The 19,025-nt window shown below is 56.6% G+C and overlaps 1 protein-coding gene across 1 annotated transcript; it reads left to right on the forward strand.

The window, feature by feature from the left end:
• Positions 1 to 231: 231 nt before the first annotated feature.
• Positions 232 to 16,533, forward strand: MUC3A (mucin 3A, cell surface associated). The gene is made up of 12 exons (XM_055136784.1): positions 232 to 484; positions 594 to 782; positions 1,747 to 1,862; positions 1,970 to 2,028; positions 2,601 to 2,749; positions 3,027 to 3,089; positions 3,552 to 3,714; positions 3,997 to 4,161; positions 4,264 to 4,355; positions 4,495 to 4,547; positions 13,353 to 13,500; positions 16,448 to 16,533. Exons 1-12 carry the CDS (start codon positions 232 to 234, stop codon positions 16,531 to 16,533), a joined length of 1,536 nt encoding a protein of 511 aa, XP_054992759.1.
• The last annotated feature ends 2,492 nt before the right edge of the window (positions 16,534 to 19,025 follow it).

Raw genomic sequence — 19,025 nt, forward strand, 5'->3', positions numbered from 1 at the left:
ACCACCACTGCCTTCCTGTCCAGTAGCAGCTCCCCCGGAAGCATGACCACCACCCCCAGAACTACCCCAATAGGGACATTCTTCAGCTCCAGCCCGACCCAGACCACCACGACTCCCTTTGCCAGCATCTTTTCCACCACCCCTTGTCCGGAGTCCATATCAGTGACCATTGTCCCTACCATCCCCACCACTGTCTGTATTGAAGTGGACTCTGACAGTGCCGTCACCTCCATGCCCACTGTCCCCGTGTCAGTTCTGACCTCTACTACCGAAAGGGCCACCACCCCTAGCTTCACCACCGAGACCACCGCGTTGGACCGTTTCACCTCCTCTACTTCCCGTCCCGAGAGTGGCTCCCCCGGTGGCAGCTTTACCACTGTGGACTGGATGTCTCCCACCACCATCACCCCAGTGACCACTCAGACCCCCACCACGCCCAGGCAACCCACCACCACCACGACCACTTCTCCGACAACTACCCCAGGTGGGTCTTCAGGAGCCTGTTCCCGCTCCTCCCTCCCCTGCTAACTGCCCCTCGCTCCTTTGAGGTGGCGGCTGGCTCCTGACTTGCTTTCTGTGGCTGTGTGGTTCAGGCACCTGTGACAATGGCGGCACGTGGATGCAGGGTCACTGCCTCTGTCCCCCGCATTTCTCCGGGGACCACTGTGAGCTGATGGAGAGCCGGTGTGAGAATGGGGGTCAATGGGATGGCAAAAGGTGCCAGTGTCCGGCCACCTTCTACGGCTCCCGCTGCGAACTGGTGAAGGAAGAGGTGGTACTGGGTAAGTACAGGGGTGGGGTCCCATAGGTGTAGCTGGGTGGGGTGCAGGTGCCCAGGCCCTTTTGCTGCCTTTCTCTCACCTCTGCATTCCCGCCTTCACTCCCAGTCCCCCATTCCTTTGCTTCTTGCCCTGGCAGTGCCACCTCTTCCTCTGGGCTCCTGGAGCTGAGACATATTTCGCCACTGCTGGTGAAGCTAGAGACGCCGACTCTCTGTGAAGGCTGAGCTTAGAGGCACTGGCTCCCTTCCTTCCTCTCTTCCTCTGGTGAAAAGCTATTTCTTCACCTGTTCTGGAACCTTCTGTACCTATCCCCTGTCCCCAGGTCAGCAGTCTCCACTCTCAGAGTTATCATGTTGCATCTTGCCATCTGGTTTTCTCCCATGACCCCTAACCTCTCTGCCTTGTATATCCTCTTTGCTGGAAAAGATTCTAATGATTCTATTTTTTCCCTGTCCTGCTACCCCTGCACCTCCCAGCCCCAATCCCAGCAATAACCTCGATTCCTCCTTTTTTTAAAATTGATTTTGGGCCAAACCCAGCAATGCTCAGGGGTCACTCATGGCTCTGCTCTCAGGAATCACTCCTGGTGGTGCTTGGGGACCATATGGGATGTCCGGGATCAAACACAGGTTGTCCATGCACCAGGCAAACACCTTCCCCACTGGACTATTGCTCTGGCCCCGATTCCCCCTTGCCTTACAGGGCTGAATATCCTCGACAAGTTTGGGGGTGGAGGTGGATGGCATCTTTGGGCCCTGTTATACTGAATCCCACTTGAGCAGACAGGTGCCAACTGGGACCCCCAACTTCCAAACTTTCCCTACACGCAGACAACTCAGCCCAGAAACCACTTCTTTGTCCATCCTGCTGTTCTGTCGATCCTCAGGGAGCAAGAAGCGGGTGGGGGCACTCCTGGGTGGGGGCAGAGGTGGGCAGGAGGAGCAAGCTGTGATGCCACGTACAGATACTGTGGAAGCTGAGGTGGGGATGGAGGTGTCTGTGGACCAGGACTTCTCTGAGGACCTCAAGGATCCCACATCCAAGGCTTACGAGGACTTTAGCAATTCCTTCCAGAGTCAGGTGAGGGGGCAGAGGGGCTTCTTGAGTCCTCCCCTGGAGCGAGGCTCCTGGGGTCCCCTAGGGGCCTGGAAATTCAGCCGTGAGAGCAGGGATTCTTGGTATTTCAGATGAAGAAGGTTTATGAAAATGTGCCGGGGTTTGAGGGTGTGAAGATTCGGTACCTGAGGTAGGGGTGCCCTGGGGATTGTGGGGTGTGTGTGTACAGGGGTGGGGTGGGATGGGTGTGGAGAAAGGCCAGAAAAATAATCCTATCATTCCTTGCATCAGGAACCACCAGACTCCATAAGGAGGCCAGAGTTGGTGGTGGTGGTGGTGGGGGCGGTGAATGCCCAGGACATTGGCCCATCAGAGTCTCTCCATCACTTTCTGGAACCATCTCTTCAGGGGAGGGAAGCCTCCTACTCCTCCAGGGCACTGGAAGGAGACAGGGGGCATGGGAGAGCAGGGAAGCAGTGTGTGAAGTCGGGGGAACCCTGGTGTCCAGACGCTGTAGTGGGCCTCTCTCTGGCTGGCGGGAGCCTGAGATCTGGCTTGGAGAGGGCTTCCTGATGCTGACCATGTCCGCCATCCCGTCTTGCCTTCCCTGAGTGCCAGGATGCTGACCAGGTTCTTCTGAGCTTGCATCTTGGGTCTCAGTTCACTTCTGGGACCCCCACACCTGAAGCTCCTGGGCACTTGCGGTTGGTCCTGGAGATCTTTTTCCCAGGACCTATGACCCCTGATGTCCCCGACTTTCAGCGCGGGCAGCATCGTGGTGGACTACGTCGTCCTGCTGAAGCTGGACTTCAGCGCCCAGCTGAGTGACAAATATGAGAAAGTGAAGGAGGTTCTGAGAGAGGAGCTCCAGGCTGCCAGCCAGGACCCCATCAGCTGCCAGAGCAACCAGAGTGAGTGCCAGGGCCCAGACGGCTCCCACAGGGCACTGCCAGCAGGTGGGCAGATGGGGAACAGGCCCACAGCCAGCTTGCCAGAACTGGGGGACCTGACCGAGACCCCCGAGAGCACCACTCAACTTCCAGGAAAGCGGAGGCCCCTGATTATTTGGCAGAGACGAAGGAGGTCTTCCCGGGCGCCTGCACACATCACCCCTGCCCTTCTCTGCACCTAGCCTGTTTCCCTGGCCACGGGCCCCTGACACCCCCAATTCCAAATGTGTCCCCCCAGCCCTGTGCTTTAAGCCTGACTCCATCAAGGTGGATAATGCGGTCTTCAAGCCGGATTATAAAGGTGAGGGGGAGGGGTCCCCAGGAGCTCCTGAGTTCTTTCACAAGGGATGCCCACCCACTGGAGTTTGGAGGGGTGGGGAGAGGTTTTGTTGGTTTGTTTTGGGGCTACACCCAGCAGTGCTCCGGGGTTGCTCTTGGCTCTGTGCTCAGGAATGAGTTGGGGAACTGTGAGGGTTGCTGGGAATCCAACTTGGGTGGTCGCATGTAAGGCAAGCGCCCTAGCCCCTGTACTACCTCTCCGGCCCCTGGGGAGGAACGCTTTTGAGGGAGACAGATGATGTGGCTCTGGCTGGACCCCCTCTCTGGGGCTTCCAGCCGAGCACCCGCCCGAAGAGGGCGCGGGTGGTGGAGCCGGACTCTCTCACCACATCCGCCTGGGAGATGAGTCTTCCTCCCACCGCCAGGCCCCCAAGTGACTGAGGTCTCTGTCTCGCTAACCCCCCCAACCCCGCCCACGCCTCAGACCTCTGTCGCAGCGCTGCTGCTGAGGGCTATGAGAAATTCTACTTCCCCCTGGAGGAGAACAACAAGCTCCGCTGCGTTACCAACTGCACCGCGGGCCTGCCTGACACCATCGACTGCAACTCGGGCCAGTGCATCCTGGAGAAGAGCGGGCCCACCTGCCGGTGAGCCCCGCCCACGGGTGGGAGGAGCCTTGCCAAGGCCATGCCCAAACGGCAAAGAGCCCCGCCCCCAGCTCAGGCCCCGCCTCCACCAGCTTGCAGCCCCACCCTGGACCAAGGGCCCGTGCCTCCTCCCAGGAGCCCTGCCCAGAAGATCCCCTGGACCTAGTTGGCTCCCCACCACACCCGCTACACCCCAGCCTGCTACAGCAGGGCTGCAGTGAGTGCACCGTCCCAGTGGACCCTGGCGGTGCGGAGGTCGGTGACTTGTGCCCCTTCCCCCAGCTGCTTCTCCTCCTCCATGCACTGGTACTCGGGCCCACGCTGTGAGGTGGCCGTCTCCTGGAGGGCGCTGTTCGGCGGCCTAGCGGGGGCCGGAGCAGTGTTGCTGCTGCTGCTGGGAACGGCTGTGGGCTTCTCCGTGGTGCAGCGGCGGAGGGCAAGCCACAGGTACGGCGTGGGGACAGGGATGAAGGGGCCATGGCGGGGGAAGGGGACGGCGAAGGTGTCCCCTATGGGGCAGTCATACCTGATGCGTGCTGCCCGACGCAGATTCCGGAAAGACGATTCGATTTGGTTCGATGACTGTGATGAGAGGTCCGCGGGGACATTTACCAACTTGGGCTTCGAGCATGAGCGAGCAGGTGAGGCCAGCTCCTAGGAAAGGGGTTGGGCTTCTGCGGAGGGGGACTGGGCTCTCCATGGTTCCCTGGGACAGGCAACCCCATGCCCCGAGTCCCAGGCATCAGCCCCTTCATTTACCATCCCCCCTTCTCCCCCTAGTCATGGAGGGAAGCATCCAAGTGGATCTGGACACAGTGGACACCAGTGCGAAGGTGAAAGTGCAAAGGGGGCGGGGTCAGGCCTCACACCCTCTGTCCACCTGCAGGGCGGGGCCCAGGCTGAGCCAGGGGTCCGTCTCACTCCTGTCCACCAAAACAGGTACACATCCAGAGACCAGAGGTGGTATCCTCTTGGCTATGAGCCCTGCAGCGGCACCAGCCCGGTTCCGACAAACCGGGACAAGACCAGAGTGCCCACAGACATCTCTGGCTTCTCCTGCCCAAGCCCAGACCATGGCCCCATTCTTCCCGCCTTTTGGGGGATCCACCCTGGGGACCCCGTTCACACCCAGCTGCTTCTGCACCCAACCCACATTCCTGTCTACACTCTCAGGCTTCTGTGGCCTCAGCCAGCGCCCCCCCCCCTCCCACCGCCTCCAGCCTCTCCCGTTCCCACTCCCACTTTCTCTGCGGGTACCCCAAAGCAATCCTTTCCCGCCCCCAGGAGCAGCCTGCTCCCGCCCCCTTCCTCCAGGACCTCCTCCCTTCTTAAATCTTACCCCGCTGGACCCTTGATTCCCTCGCACATCCAGTTCCGCATCTCCCCTTCCCTACCCTTGCTCCCTCAACCCTCACTCCTCAATGCCCCATCACACCTAAATCTTGCGTCCCCCCAGGCTGCCTGGCCCCAGCTAGGTGGGTCACCCTCTGTGACTCAGAACCCCCAGAGATGTCTCAGGCCCCTCTGAGCTCCATCCCTTCCCCTTCCCCAACCAGGGTCCCTGGGCCCCTGGGTGAGCTGGGCTGTGGGTTTCCCTGGGTACCAAGGCAAAGGGGAAATGGGGCTGAGGACGGGGAGCACTCTTGGCCTCCCCCCCACAGCTCTTCCCTCTCTCTCCCCTCCTCTGCTTTTATTAAAATATTCATAAGGGGGTGGGGACTGACCATAAGATGGAAAATTACCCAACTACTGGGGACTGTTGAGCCCATCCCCCTGATTAATTCCATGGGCCTGTGTCATCCACTCAGCACATCCCAACCATGAGCAAAGAGAATTGTCTCATGGATTCAGTGGGTCCCGACCATATGCGTCCTGTCATCAGACCACCCCTCTCCTAAGAATGCGGGACTATCTCCCCTCAAAGTTGATAGCCACTCTCTGCTAGGGGCAGTTGCCTCTCCTGGACTTTCCCACACCTGTGTGTACTCTAATAAACATCTATGATTGGTTTCTGACTGGGCTGAATCCTTTGACTGACCCACTTGTGGCCGTGGTAATCCTGGACCCGCACAGACAGAATCTTTCTCTTTCCAGCAGGCAGAGGAAGCTCACCCGGATGAAGCTATGCATATTTATTCCCTTTCGCAGATCTGTTTCTTCCTTCCTCAAGGGGTCAGTGGACTTGATGTGTCTTGACTGAAAACAGGTTGTGTTGTCTAGAAGAATGATGAGGATGCATCCCTGAGTTCAGTGGATTGAGTTAGAATCTGCCCGGGGTCAGTTGTGGTGGCCCTTGTGGGTCTGCTCCTTTCTCCCTGGATGGGGGATTTCCACGTCTCTTGGCTAAATCCTGAAGGGTTCTGGCTCCAGTGACTCTGAAGCTGTGTGATTCGGGGCAGGATGAGGGCCAGAGTGGGGCTCAGACTATGGCAGCTGTTTCAGTCCAAAATATGCCTCACGTCTCTGGACCAGTGAGTGCCCATCAGACAGGGACTGTAACGGGTCAGGGCCCCAGTGTCGGTTCCAGGTACTGCCAGTAGTTGCCCTACCTCTATCACTCTGACCCCTCTGATATGCTACTTAACCAGAATCATAAAGCTTACTCATCCACAAGTGCACAGGAGGCAGGAAGAGTTGGTCACACACACGGTCAAGGTGATTTATGGGGTGGGGGGTGCAGGAAGAGCTCAGACAATGGGCCAGTGTGGAGGCCATGAAAGAGTCCCTGAGATAAGTGGGGGGCAGGGGGTCCTCAGAGGCTGGGCCTGTTGGGGGCTGCAGTGAGAGTCTCTAGGCACTTAGATCAGTTCAGGACTCACCAGACCATCGGCAGAGAATCGGGCTACTGCCGAGTCTGTCAGAGCCCCACTGCCACAGCCAACTGGAAGCCACAAAGAACCGCCGCCGTTCACTGATGACCTTCCACATGCGGGGGGCTTCTATATTTTAGAGTGTGTGTAGGGTGGTTTGGGCCACCCCGGAGGTGCTCCGGCATTACTCCTGGCTCTGTGCTCAGGGACCACTCTTGGCAGTGCTCAGGATATTGCCCTTTGGGTACCCGTCTTTGGGGCAGCTCCACCTGAACCCCTCTAGCAGGGGGGCTTGTAGTGGGAGGGAGTGGTCTCAGCGCTGAGGCTTCTCCAGAGTTTGTCACCCGAAGAGCTTTCTCCACTGCCTGACCCAAGGATGCTCTTTGTAAAAAAAACAAAAACAGAACCCTCAAGCCTGATACGTGTTTGGTGAAGAAGCAAGGAAGTGCTGTAGATCAGGGAGGAAGTCCTTGGTTTTACTGGTTTGCTGCGGGGCTGGTCCTGGCTCTGTGCTTAGGAGTGGTCCCCGGGGTGCTCAGGGGGACCCATATACAGTGCCGGGGATTTGTCACATGCAAGACTGCACTAGTGCCTGGTGGTCAGTGAGACCCGGGTGGGGACTGCTTTGTTGGACCTGCAGAAGGCGGAGAATTCCAGGTTGGGAATCATTGACTCTCTTCCAGGGGTTTCTGTGTCAAACAGAGTTGTCATTTTCCTTTGATTGCATACATGTTTACTAAGTTATAACAGTGCAGAGACAAGCAAAAGGAAGAAAAGGGTCAGAGTGATAGTACAGCTGGGAGGCACTTGCTTTGTGTGAGGCCGACTGAGGTTTGATCCCCAGTACCCCAGATGGCCCCCTGAGTGTTCCCTGAGCACAGAGCCAGGAGTAATGCCTGAGCACCACTGGGGTGGCCAAACCACCCCACACACACTCCAAAACATAGAAGCCCCCCGCATATGGAAGGTCATCAGTGAACAGTGGCAGCTCTTCGTGGCTTCCTGTTGGCTGTGGCAGTGGGGCCCTGAGAGACTCGGCAGAATCCCGATTCTCTGCTGACGGTCTGGTGAGTCCTGAACTGATCTAAGTGCTTTGAGAACAGAGCCAGGAGTAAGCCCGAGTGCTGCCAGGTATGTAGTACTGCCAAATCCTCATCCTGCTTAATGTTACCACTCAGTTAAACATTGATAATATTTTGGTCTGTTTCTGAATATGTGTCAATATTTTTAACCCCCTCCCACAACTCATTTCTTTGTTTTTTTTTTTTTTTTGTTTTTTGGGTCACACCCGGCGATGTACAGGAGTTACTCCTGGCTCTGCACTCAGGAATTAGCCCTGGTGGTGCTCAGAGGACCATATGGGATGCTGGGAATCGAACCCAGGTTGGCGTGTGCAAGACAAACGCCCTACCCACTGTGCTATTGCTCCAGCCCCCACAACTCAACTCATTTTTAAAAAAATTTTTATTTTATTGAGTCACTGTGAAAAAAGTTACAAAGCTTTCGGGTTTAAGTCTCAGTCATATAATGGTCAAAGCCGCATCCCTTCACCAGTGCACATGTTCCACCACCAAGAACCCCAATATACCCCCCTCCCACACCTCCACCTGAGTGACTAATTATCTTCACTTTATTCTCTCTATACTTTGAATACATTCAATATTTCAACAGAGAACTCACTATTATTATTTGGAATTTTCCACAAAAATCAAACCTGCTGAAAATGCATCATTTGATAATTTGCTTTCTATTGCTGAGAATGAAGATTATATGAGCTCTATATCAGGTTTGGATTTGTGATATTTTAGCTTAGTTCACAGTCTAGATGCATTTCTATAAGAAGCCGCTGGGTGCCAAAATGGGTTAGTAGACCTCCTGGATCATAGTCTTTAAGGAGCAGAGGGGCCATTTAGTGCGCAGCTGCTCCAGATCTCATCTGGGCAGAGAGCGTCCCCACAACTCATTTTTTGAGGCCTGAGACATGGTACAAATCTAAGGGACTCACCTTGCGTGCAGTTGTCATGACACTGGCTCAGACTCTGGTGGGGCACATGGTCCCTCACACTCCGCCAGGTGTGGCCCACCCACAAAACAAACAAAAAACATGCTAAACTCATTTCTTGATGCAAAACTGGTTTATAATGTGCTCGGTATTTCAGTATGTGAAGTTCTATTTTTAATCTGTATCTGCAGCACATGATGATGACCCCAGCCAAAGTCCAGTTTCCATTCATGCTTTTTTTTTTTTTTTGGTCACACCCAGCTGTACTCAGATTATTTCCTTCTCCTGAGTTCAGGGATGACTTCTGGTGGGCCCAGGGGACCATCTGGGGTGCCGGGGGTCAAATCCAGTGTGACTGCATGCAAGGCAAATGCCCTCCTCGCTGTACTGTCGCTCTGACCCCTCCATCCACAGCTTTACTGGTTTCTCCCTGCAAGCACCAGTATGTTCCTGTCAAAGAATTTATGTTTTGTTTGCTTTTGTTTCTTTATCTCCCACACATGCATCAAGTCAGTATGTATTCTTCTGCTTTGTTTCTCGAAGCATAGCATGTTCTAGATGCAGACTGGTTGTTCCAAATGGTAAAATAGTTCTTCCACTCTTTTTTTTTCCTTAAGAGCTGAGTTGTTGTTTGTGGTGTCTAGACCATTTCTGCCTTCTTTCTTCCTTCACCAATGGGCACGTGGGGAGATTCCAAATGTTGGCGGTTGAAAATAAATGCTGTAGGCCGGAGTGATAGTACAGCAGGTAGGTGTCTTGCTTTGCATGTGTTTGACCTGGGTTTGATCCCTGGCATCCCATAAGGCCCATCATGAGTGATCCCTGAGCACAGAGCCAGGAGTCATCCCTGAGCACTGCTGGGTGTGACACAAAACCAAAACTTTTTTAAAAGAATTCTCTTTAAGTACCAGGAGGATTACTCCATAGCTTAGAAGCTGGCCTTGCATGCTGGGGGAAAAGGCAGCTCAGATAGAGAAGGGACCACCCAGTAAAGGGTACTAGGAGGGCCCATTCAGGATGGGAGATGCGGTCTGAAAGTAGACTACAGACCGAACATGATGGCCACTTAATACCTCTACTGCAAACCATGACACCCCAAAGGAGAGAGAGAGCAAAAGGGAATGCCTTGCCACAGAGGCGGGGTAGGGTGGAGGGATAGGGTGGGGGTGGTGGGAGGGATGTTGGGACCATTGGTGGTGGAAAATGGGCACTGGTGGAGGGATGGGCACTTGGCCACTGTATGACTGAAATGTAAGCACGAAAGTTTGGAAGTCTGTAACTGTACCTCACGGTGATTCACTAATAAAAAAAAGAAAAAAAAGAGTTCTCTTTTCTTCACGTTTTTCCCCACACTTGCTTCTACTCTCTGCTAGCAGCTGTTCTCCCCGAGTGAAGTGTGAGGGTGGAGCACCCCGTCTGGCATCTCCCACCAATCAGAGATGAGGAAATGCTGTTACCGGCCTCTTAGAAGCAGTGTCTTCTTTATTTTTTTTTGGGGGGGGGTCACACCCGGCAATGCACAGGGGTCATTCCTGGCTCATGCACTCAGGAATTACCCCTGGCGGTGCTCAGGGGACCATATGGGATGCTGGGATTCGAACCTGGGTCGGCCACGTGCAAGGCAAACGCCCTACCCGCTGTGCTTTCACTCCAGCCCCTCAGCAGTGTCTTCTTGAGAGAAGTGTCACCATCCCATTCCATGGAATAACGCAGCCATCCCACTCTGCTCCTGCTCTTCTCTCTCTCTTTTTTTTTAATTTTGCTTTTTGAGTCACACCCAGTGGTTACTCCTGGCTTTTGCACTCACGAATTTCTCCTGGCGGTGCTTGGGGGACCATCTAGGATGCTGGGAATCAAACCTGAGTCTGCTGCGTGCGAGGCAAACACCCTACCCGCTGTGCTATCACTCCAACCCTGCTCCCACTCTTCTCTTCTGGGACATGTTTACCCAGTTCTCATCGCCACCAATAATGGCAGAATAAACATTATTTTACATAATTTTTTTTCCTGCATGAGTTTATTCCAGTAACTGGGCAGAGCGCTATTAACACAGCACTTCGCTGTCTATGGACAGATGCCAGCTATCACATGATGCTTTAGAAACAAGCGTCTTGTCGGAAAATTAGACAGGAAAGTCGCGGGTATGCCCCCAAGCTCAGAAGTCAAAACAGTCCTGCTGAAACCTCCGCTCACAGCTAACAGCTCAGGGACCCAGACAGGACTCAGAACACCCTGGTGAGATACAACGAGTTTCACAAGGTTTATTTTGCTGAACTCTTTTTTTATATATCACATCTATATGTATATATATCTAGTATATAAAAAATTCCACTTACATTTTGTTGTAACAAGCAATATAAAACAAATTATTTTGTGCCTGCTATGGGGCAGGCTTGAGGAGTGGGAAGCTGGGGACAATGGTGGGGGGAAGGTCACAGTGGTGGTGGGATGGGCGCTGGAAATTGAATGCTGAAACAAGTGTATTATGAACAACTTTGTAAGCCATAGTATTTAAATAAACTTAGATTAAAATGAATGAATGGGGCTGAGTGGTAGTACAGTGGGCAGGGCGCTTGCCCTGAGTTTGATTTCCAGCAGCCGTGTGGTCCCCTGAGCAGGAGAGATCCCTGAGTGCAGAACCAGGAGTTACCGCTGAGCACTGCAGGGTGTGGCCCAAAACCAACCAACCAAACAAAAAACAAAATGAACGAATAAATTACAAAAAGAGAAGTGCCTTAGGGTCACAGAGCTTGTCCAGCAGAGAAGCGCTTGCCTTGCATGCAGCAGAAGTCCGGTTCGATCCCTGGCTCCCAGATGGTCCTCAAAGCCCAGGAGGGAGTGATCAGGGCTAATGCCATTGTCCTGGCGGGCTCGGGGGTCATGGGCGGTGCCAGGACTCAAGCTGGAGTCGGCCTCACCTGCTGCGCTACACTCCACCTGCTGCCTTGGCCGAGACAGCAGGGCCCTCGGCTAGAAACTCTTCACTGGACTCTGATATGTACCTCCAGTCCAGGATTCTACAAACTGTACAAGATAATCGAAACCTAAAGTAGGACTAAGGTCAGATGATGTCACCAACCAGAGACCAGGGTCAGCGTCCAGGCCTTTCAGGGGCAAGGTCAGGGGCTGTGTGGGGCAGGGCTTAGCTGGAGGGAATTTTTTTTCAACTTCTAGAGTTCTTTGGGCGGGTTGAGGGGAGTCACACCCAACTGTGCTCAGGGCTTCTTCTTGGCTCTCTGCCAGTCCTGGCAGGGCTCGGGGAACTGCATGAGGTACCAGGATCAAAACCAGGTCAGGGTCTGGAGTGATAGTACAGCAGGTAGGACATTTGCCTTGCACACAGCTGACCCGGGTTTGATTCCCAGCATCCCAGGGGTGAGGACAGGCTGTGGGGTGGGGTCAGGTGGGGGGATCCTGACACTGTCAGTGAGGTATAGTGCTGAAGATGGTGGGTGAAAGGATCACAGAGCCCGGAAAAGAAGGCAGCCCCCTGAAACCCAAAAACAGGAACACACAGGCTTCTGCACCCAGCCCAGCGTGCTCTGCCCCGGGACAGGGCTCAGCTCCTGCCAACGGTTAAAGTGAGCATTTTGCTGCCCTGGGAAGGAACCAGTAGGCGGGGCGCCAAGTCTGGGGAAGACAGGGATGGGGTGTTTCACTCTGGGGCAGCACGGAGAAGGGCCTTGACAGGTCCATGGGCGACACACCCTTGGATCCTGGCGACAGCTGGGTGGTTGCGGGAGGTGGCCACATGCAGGGAGGGGCCCTCCGGCAGTGGGGGAGGGGGTGTCTGGGGCTCCTGGTGGCGCCTGTAAGACACAGCGACCTTGAAGGGAATAACAGAGACAGCATGAGCTGGCGGGGTGGGCGGGGATGTGGGGGCAGGCAGAGCCCCAGGCCCGGGTCCAGAGCTAGGTCACACTCTGTGGGCTGTGGGGAGGCCAGAGAAGCAGGTGCTGGAGACTTGGGGGCAGGCCAACAACAAGCGAGGGCAGAACACCCGTGGCTGGGAACAGATTATGGGGCGCTGTGAAGGAACCCTGACTTTCCAGGGCCTCATCTGCATGGGGGCAGCAGGGACACTCCTGTCACAGGAGGAGAAGCATCGGCAGCCGCCTGGTCCCCCAGCCGCCCGCAGCGAGGTGACTCAGGGGCCACCCACTCCCGGCCACTCCCTGCCCCGACCTGGGGGTGTTGGGGGGCGCACCTGACCCAGGCGGGATTGTGCATGGCTGATGCACGGTGTGGCCCCCGACCCCGCTCCACGTTCAGGATTCCCCAGAGGCAGACGCTGAGTGGGCAAAGCTGGGCTCCTCACCGTCACCCACATCTGGATGACAGAGCTGGCAGGGTCCCAGCACTCCAGGCAGGTTCTGTGGCACCCCTGGTGGGTATCCCCTTCCCCCTCCCCTTCCCCCTCCCCCTCCGCCCTCCCCCCAAGGGTGTTCAGCCCCCTAGGAATCACCCCCAAAGAGGTGCCTTCCATTCCCTGCAAGGCCAGGCAGCAGGAGATCTCGGGGGTGTCCCTTGGAAGCACTCGCCTCTGCTGCCCTCGCTGGCCCAGGGGAACCCTAGGGTCCCCTGTCTGGAGCACTCTGTCCTTGTCACAGGCTCAGTCACAAGCCTCTTGGGGGAGCCCAGGCTGAGAGGCAGGTTTCCTTGCTGGGGGTGGGGCGTCCTCTCCTCTGGGGTATCCTGGGCTGCTCCCACCCATGACTTAGTAACTTGGAAGGGCGTTTCCTGGGGTGCTGCGCAGAAAGGGGCCGGCTCCATGCTCACGGGCACCTGGGAAGGGGCAAAGGGCGCCGGGGCCCCTTTATATGCAGGTTCCGCATCCAGGCAGCCACTGGCATCTGCTCTGGGGTGTGGAAGGGGCGGCCCTCTCCGCACTCATGGCGAGGCCGCCGGGAAGCCACCTCTGCCTGCTGGTCCTGCTCAGCCAGATCCTGCCCCCCGCCGTGGCCACGGAGCGGGGTGAGTGTCCGGGGAACCAATCTGCTTCCTGCAGGGACAGGGGGTCCCTCGGGCTGTGGCTCCGTCTTCACCCCCATCTCCCTCCCCGTGAGGTCCAGGGCGTCTCCCTCCACACTCTGCTCATTCCAGACAGATGAAGAGAACTGTGGGCCCCTGGCCCCCCATAGCCAGTGTTGGGGTCTCTCTTGGCTCCCTCTCTCGGTGCCTCCAACCCACTCCCACACTCTCCCACACCCTCCTGCCTCTCTCACCCCCACCTGGACCTTCGAGGCCACGGACTCTCTTATGTCCCTGAGCCACAAGACTCACAGCACAACTGGGGTTCCAGGAGCCCCAGATCCTAATGGCCTGTAACTCGTCTGTGCTGCCCATCCCTGGGGTCCAGATGGCCCCAAAGGCTCGAGGGTGAGGCCGTTGAGTTTCCTTGAACCCCAATTGTCCAGGGGTCCCTGGCAGCGGGGAGAGGAAGGGAATGAGACAGAAGATTCTAGACAGCAGCCCTGGACTCCTGGGCCCTTGGGAGGCCATCTCGGTGGGGTCAGTGAGCAGGATTAGACTGGGTCCAGGGATGTTAATACATCTCCAGGGGAGACAGGAAGAGGGACAAAGGGCAAATTTAATCAGGGATGTGGGAGGCATCATGACCCCTCAGGAGCCAGGATGAGAGGCCCCAGCACAGGAGCAGCTACTGCCTCCTCCTCTCCTTCCTCTCCCCTTCTCTCTCCGCTCCTTTCCCCTTCTCTCTCCCCTCCTCTCCACTTCTCCCTCCCCTCCTCTCCCTTCTTCTCTTTCATTTGCCCTCCACAACTCCCTCCTCCTCCCCCTCCTCCCCCTCCTTCCCCTCCTTCCCCTCCTCTTCCCCTCCTCTTCTCCTCCTCCTCCTCCTCCTCCTCCTCTCCTCCTCCTCTCCTCCTCCTCCTCCTCCTCCTCCTCCTCCTCCTCCTCTCTCTCTTCTTCTTCTTCTTCTTCTTCTTCTTCTTCTTCTTCTTCTTCTTCTTCTTCTTCTTCTTCTTCTTCTTCTTCTTCTTCTTCTTCTTCTTCTTCTTCTTCTTCCTCCTCCTCCACCTCCTCTTTTCCTTCTTCTCTTCTTCCTTCTCCTCCTCCTTTTCTTTGCTCTCCTCCTTCTGCTTTTGGGCCTCCTGGCAGTGCTCAGGGGACTCTGTGGGGTGCTAGGGATTGAAGCGGAGTCATCCGTGTGCAAGGCACGAGCCCTTCCCACTGTCCTATCTCTCTGCCCCCACCGGGTCAGGCTTCGTAGCCATGGGAATGCCACCGAGTCGCTCGAGCTCTCTTCTGATCCATTAGGGGCTTGTGAGGGGCCTTTGGAGGGGAAGATCCTCCCAGCTCCCTCACACCCGGCAGCCCTGACCATCCCTCCTGCTCCCTCGCGCAGCCCTCTCTCCCTGCGCCCTGCCCTGTCCTACCCTCCCAGCTCCTCTCAGCAACAGCTGCTCCAGCTGCCTGTGGAGCCTCACTGGCTGCCGCGCCCCTGGCCACCAGGAGTAGAGCAGTGACACCCCTCTGCACCCCCACATTTCTCCTGCCGTGGTTCATTGAAGCTTTTCCCAGTAATTTCACTGGTAACCCAGAATACCCTCCCCCACTCCTGGTCACAACTGTGTCTCTGCAGAGCTCGCGCGGTGCCCTCCCTCTGGCCCAGCCAGCCCCTCTGTGGGTGCAGCCTCTCCCCCTCTCCCCCAGCAGGAACAGACAGATCTGGAGGCTCAGCCCCAGACCCTACCCCATCCGGAAGGTTCACCTCCTCCAGGAAGTCTTCCTGGCAGTCCCCAGGAACTTCTCTGCCCTTAAGCCCTGCCACCCAGCACCACCAGGAAAGGACAGTGTGTTTACTCCCTGGGCTGTGAAGCCACCACCCCAGAAATACCCGGGAGTTTTCTGCAGGTGTCAGGGTAGGGCTGTCCCTGGCCATCCTTGGGCTCTGCTCTGGGATGGAATCTTCATTTCCTCGGTGTGTAGATGCATTACCCCGTTTTGTGGTTCCACCTTGTACCCTGTGTGGGTCACTCTGTCCAAATTTTTCCACTTTTGTTTTTGGGGGAGACCTGCAGTGCTTAATGGCGACTTGCCGCTCACTGCTCAGGGGACAGGGACAGCAGGGCTTGGGGACTGTGGGTCACAGTAGCCATTTGAGACACTGGCCAGAGGACCTCACGTTAATGGTCTGGGTCTGTCTGTCTGCGTTGGTCTGTTTGCAAGTAAGGCGCATCCTGAAACAGACCCAGCTGAGGCTGTTGGCACGGAGATTGTTATCGTTTCACTGGATTTTGCTTTGCTTGAGGGCCACACCCAGCAGTACTCAGGGCTGACTCCAGCTCTGTGCTCCTAGCAGGCTAGGGAGGGGGCTGGTGGGCATATGCAGAGCCAGGAATTGATCCCAGGTGAGCTGCACACAGGCAAGTCCGCTCCTCATGGCATTATCTCTCTGGACCGCCAACCTGGAATATTTTGGGAGGTGGTCCCAGCCAGCGATGCTCAGGGGTTTCTCTGGTGGGACTCAGGGGACCCTATGGGAAGCTGGGGATTTGAATCTGGGTCGACTGTGTGCAAGGCAAATATCCTCCCAGTGGACTATCACTCGCCCCCCCACCCCCCGCTGGATGTCTGAAGGAGGCTGAGAGCTCTGTTTTCAGTTCAGGTGTCGCCACTGGCCTCAAGAGGCACCCCAGCACTGTGGGTATAGCTGAGCTTCCAGCAGGGGAGCAGGGGACCTCTCCATGTGGGTGTTGGGGCTCTGGCTTCCATCTTCCCTGGGCTCCCCTACTCCCCTCATCCCCCCACCACACCCTGTTCTCCTCCAGCACCCATACTGGAGGTGAGTCCTGCCGCCAGGCATACAGGGGGCACGTTTTAATGCTTTAGCCACTTGTCACCCAAAGGGCCTCTGCAGAATCAGGCAGGGGCTTTCTGGGTCACCTTCACCCACTAGACCTTGCCAAGCTCCCCAAAGGCCCCCAGGACTTCACCCCGGCCAACCCCAACCCCATGTGCTTCATCGTGCAGATGAGACCCTGACACCCCGTTCTAGACTGTATTGCAGCTTCCAAGGCCCTTTCCAGAGGGAGGAGGGGAACCCAGAGGGTGGCAGGGCCAGTCCAGAAAGCAATTTTCCTCACTCTGACAGGTCTCAGTGAAGACAGGAACCATTGGGGAACAGGAGGATGGACCCCTGGGAAGCATCTCGAGGCCGAAGGCACCTGGGAGCAGAGCCACAGCAGGGATGAAGAAAGCAGCGAGAAAAACTTAAACAACATGGGCACGAGGACCTCCACACCCACCACCACTTCCAAATCGACCACCACGGCAACGAAGACCACCAAACCCACCACAACCACGGCCACGGAGACCTCCACACCCACCACCACTTCCAAATCGACAGCCACGGCCACGAAGACCTCCACACCCACTGCCACTTCCGAATCGACAACCAAAGCCACGGAGACCTCCACACCCACCGCCACATCTGACTCAACAACCAAAGCCACGGAGACCTCCACAACCACCACCACTTCCAAATCGACAACCACAGCCACGGAGATCTCCACAACCACCACCACTTCCAAATCGACAACCAAAGCCACGGAGACCTCCACACCCACCGCCACATCTGACTCAACAACCAAAGCCACGGAGACCTCCACACCCACCACCACTTCCAAATCGACAACCAAAGCCTCAGAGACCTCCACACCCACCGCCACTTCTGAATCGACAACCACGGCCACGAAGACCACCAAACCCACCACCACTTCCAAATCGACAACCACGGCCACGAAGACCACCAAACCCACCACAACCACGGCCACGGAGACCTCCACACCCACCACCACTTCCAAATCGACAGCCACGGCCACGAAGACCTCCACACCCACTGCCACTTCCGAATCGACAACGAAAGCCACGGAGACCTCCACAACCACCACCACTTCCAAATCGACAACCACAGCCACGGAGATCTCCACAACCACCACCACTTCCGAATCGACAACCAAAGCCACGGAGACCTCCACACCCACCGCCACATCTGACTCAACAACCAAAGCCACGGAGACCTCCACACCCACCACCACTTTCAAATCGACAACCACGGCCACGGAGACCTCCACAACCACCACCACTTCCGAATCGACAACCACGGCCACGAAGACCTCCACACCCACTGCCACTTCCGAATCGACAACCAAAGCCACGGAGACCTCCACACCCACCACCACATCTGACTCAACAACCAAAGCCACGGAGACCTCCACACCCACTGCCACTTCCAAATCAACAACCACGGCCACGGAGACCTCCACACCCACCGCCACTTCTGAATCGACAACCAAAGCCACGGAGACCTCCACACCCACTGCCACTTCCAAATCGACAACCACCGCCACTTCTGAATCGACAACCACGGCCACGGAGACCTCCACACCCATCGCCACTTCCAAATCGACAACCACGGTCACAGAGACCTCCACACCCACCACCACTTCCGAATGGACAACCACGGTCACAGAGACCTCCACACCCACCGCCACATCTGACTCAACAACCAAAGCCACGGAGACCTCCACACCCACTGCCACTTCCAAATCGACAACCACGGCCACGGAGACCTCCACACCCACCGGCACTTCGGAATCGACAACCAAAGCCACGGAGACCTCCACACCCACCGCCACTTCGGACTCGACAACCACGGCCACGGAGACCTCCACACCCACCGCCACTTCTGAATCGACAACCAAAGCCACGGAGACCTCCACACCCACTGCCACTTCCAAATCGACAACTACAGCCACGGAGACCTCCACACCCACTGCCACTTCCGAATCGACAACCGCGGCCACAGAGACCTCCACACCCACCGGAACTTCCGAATCGACAACCACGGCCACAGAGACCTCCACACCCACCGCCACTTCCAAATCGACAACGACGGCTACGGAGACCTCCACACCCACTGCCACTTCCGAATCGACAACCATGGCCACGGAGACCTCCACACCCACCGCCACTTCTGAATCGACAACCACGGCCACGGAGACCTCCACACCCACTGCCACTTCCGAATCGACAACCATGGCCACGGAGACCTCCACACCCACCGCCACTTCTGAATCGACAACCACGGCCACGGAGACCTCCACACCCACTGCCACTTCTGAATCGACAACCACGGCCACGGATACCTCCACACCCACCACCATATCCGACTCGACAACCACGGCCACGGAGACTTCCACACCCACCGCCACTTCTGAATCGACAACCACGACCACGGAGACCTCCACACCCACCGCCACTTCCGAATCCACAACCACGGCCACGGAGACCTCCACACCCACCACCATATCTGACTCGACAACCACGACCCCTTCAGTGACCCCCACAGAGACCAGTACTCCCAGCTCGACATCCAGTGGCTCCTCTTCACCGACAATCACTGAGACAACCACTTCTCTTGCCAGTTCCACCCCCAAGGCCCAGGTCACCACAACTGCAGCTCCTATTACTAC

The sequence above is a fragment of the Sorex araneus genome, chromosome 4 (genome assembly GCF_027595985.1).
Source record: "Sorex araneus isolate mSorAra2 chromosome 4, mSorAra2.pri, whole genome shotgun sequence".
In the NCBI taxonomy this organism is placed as follows: domain Eukaryota; kingdom Metazoa; phylum Chordata; class Mammalia; order Eulipotyphla; family Soricidae; genus Sorex; species Sorex araneus.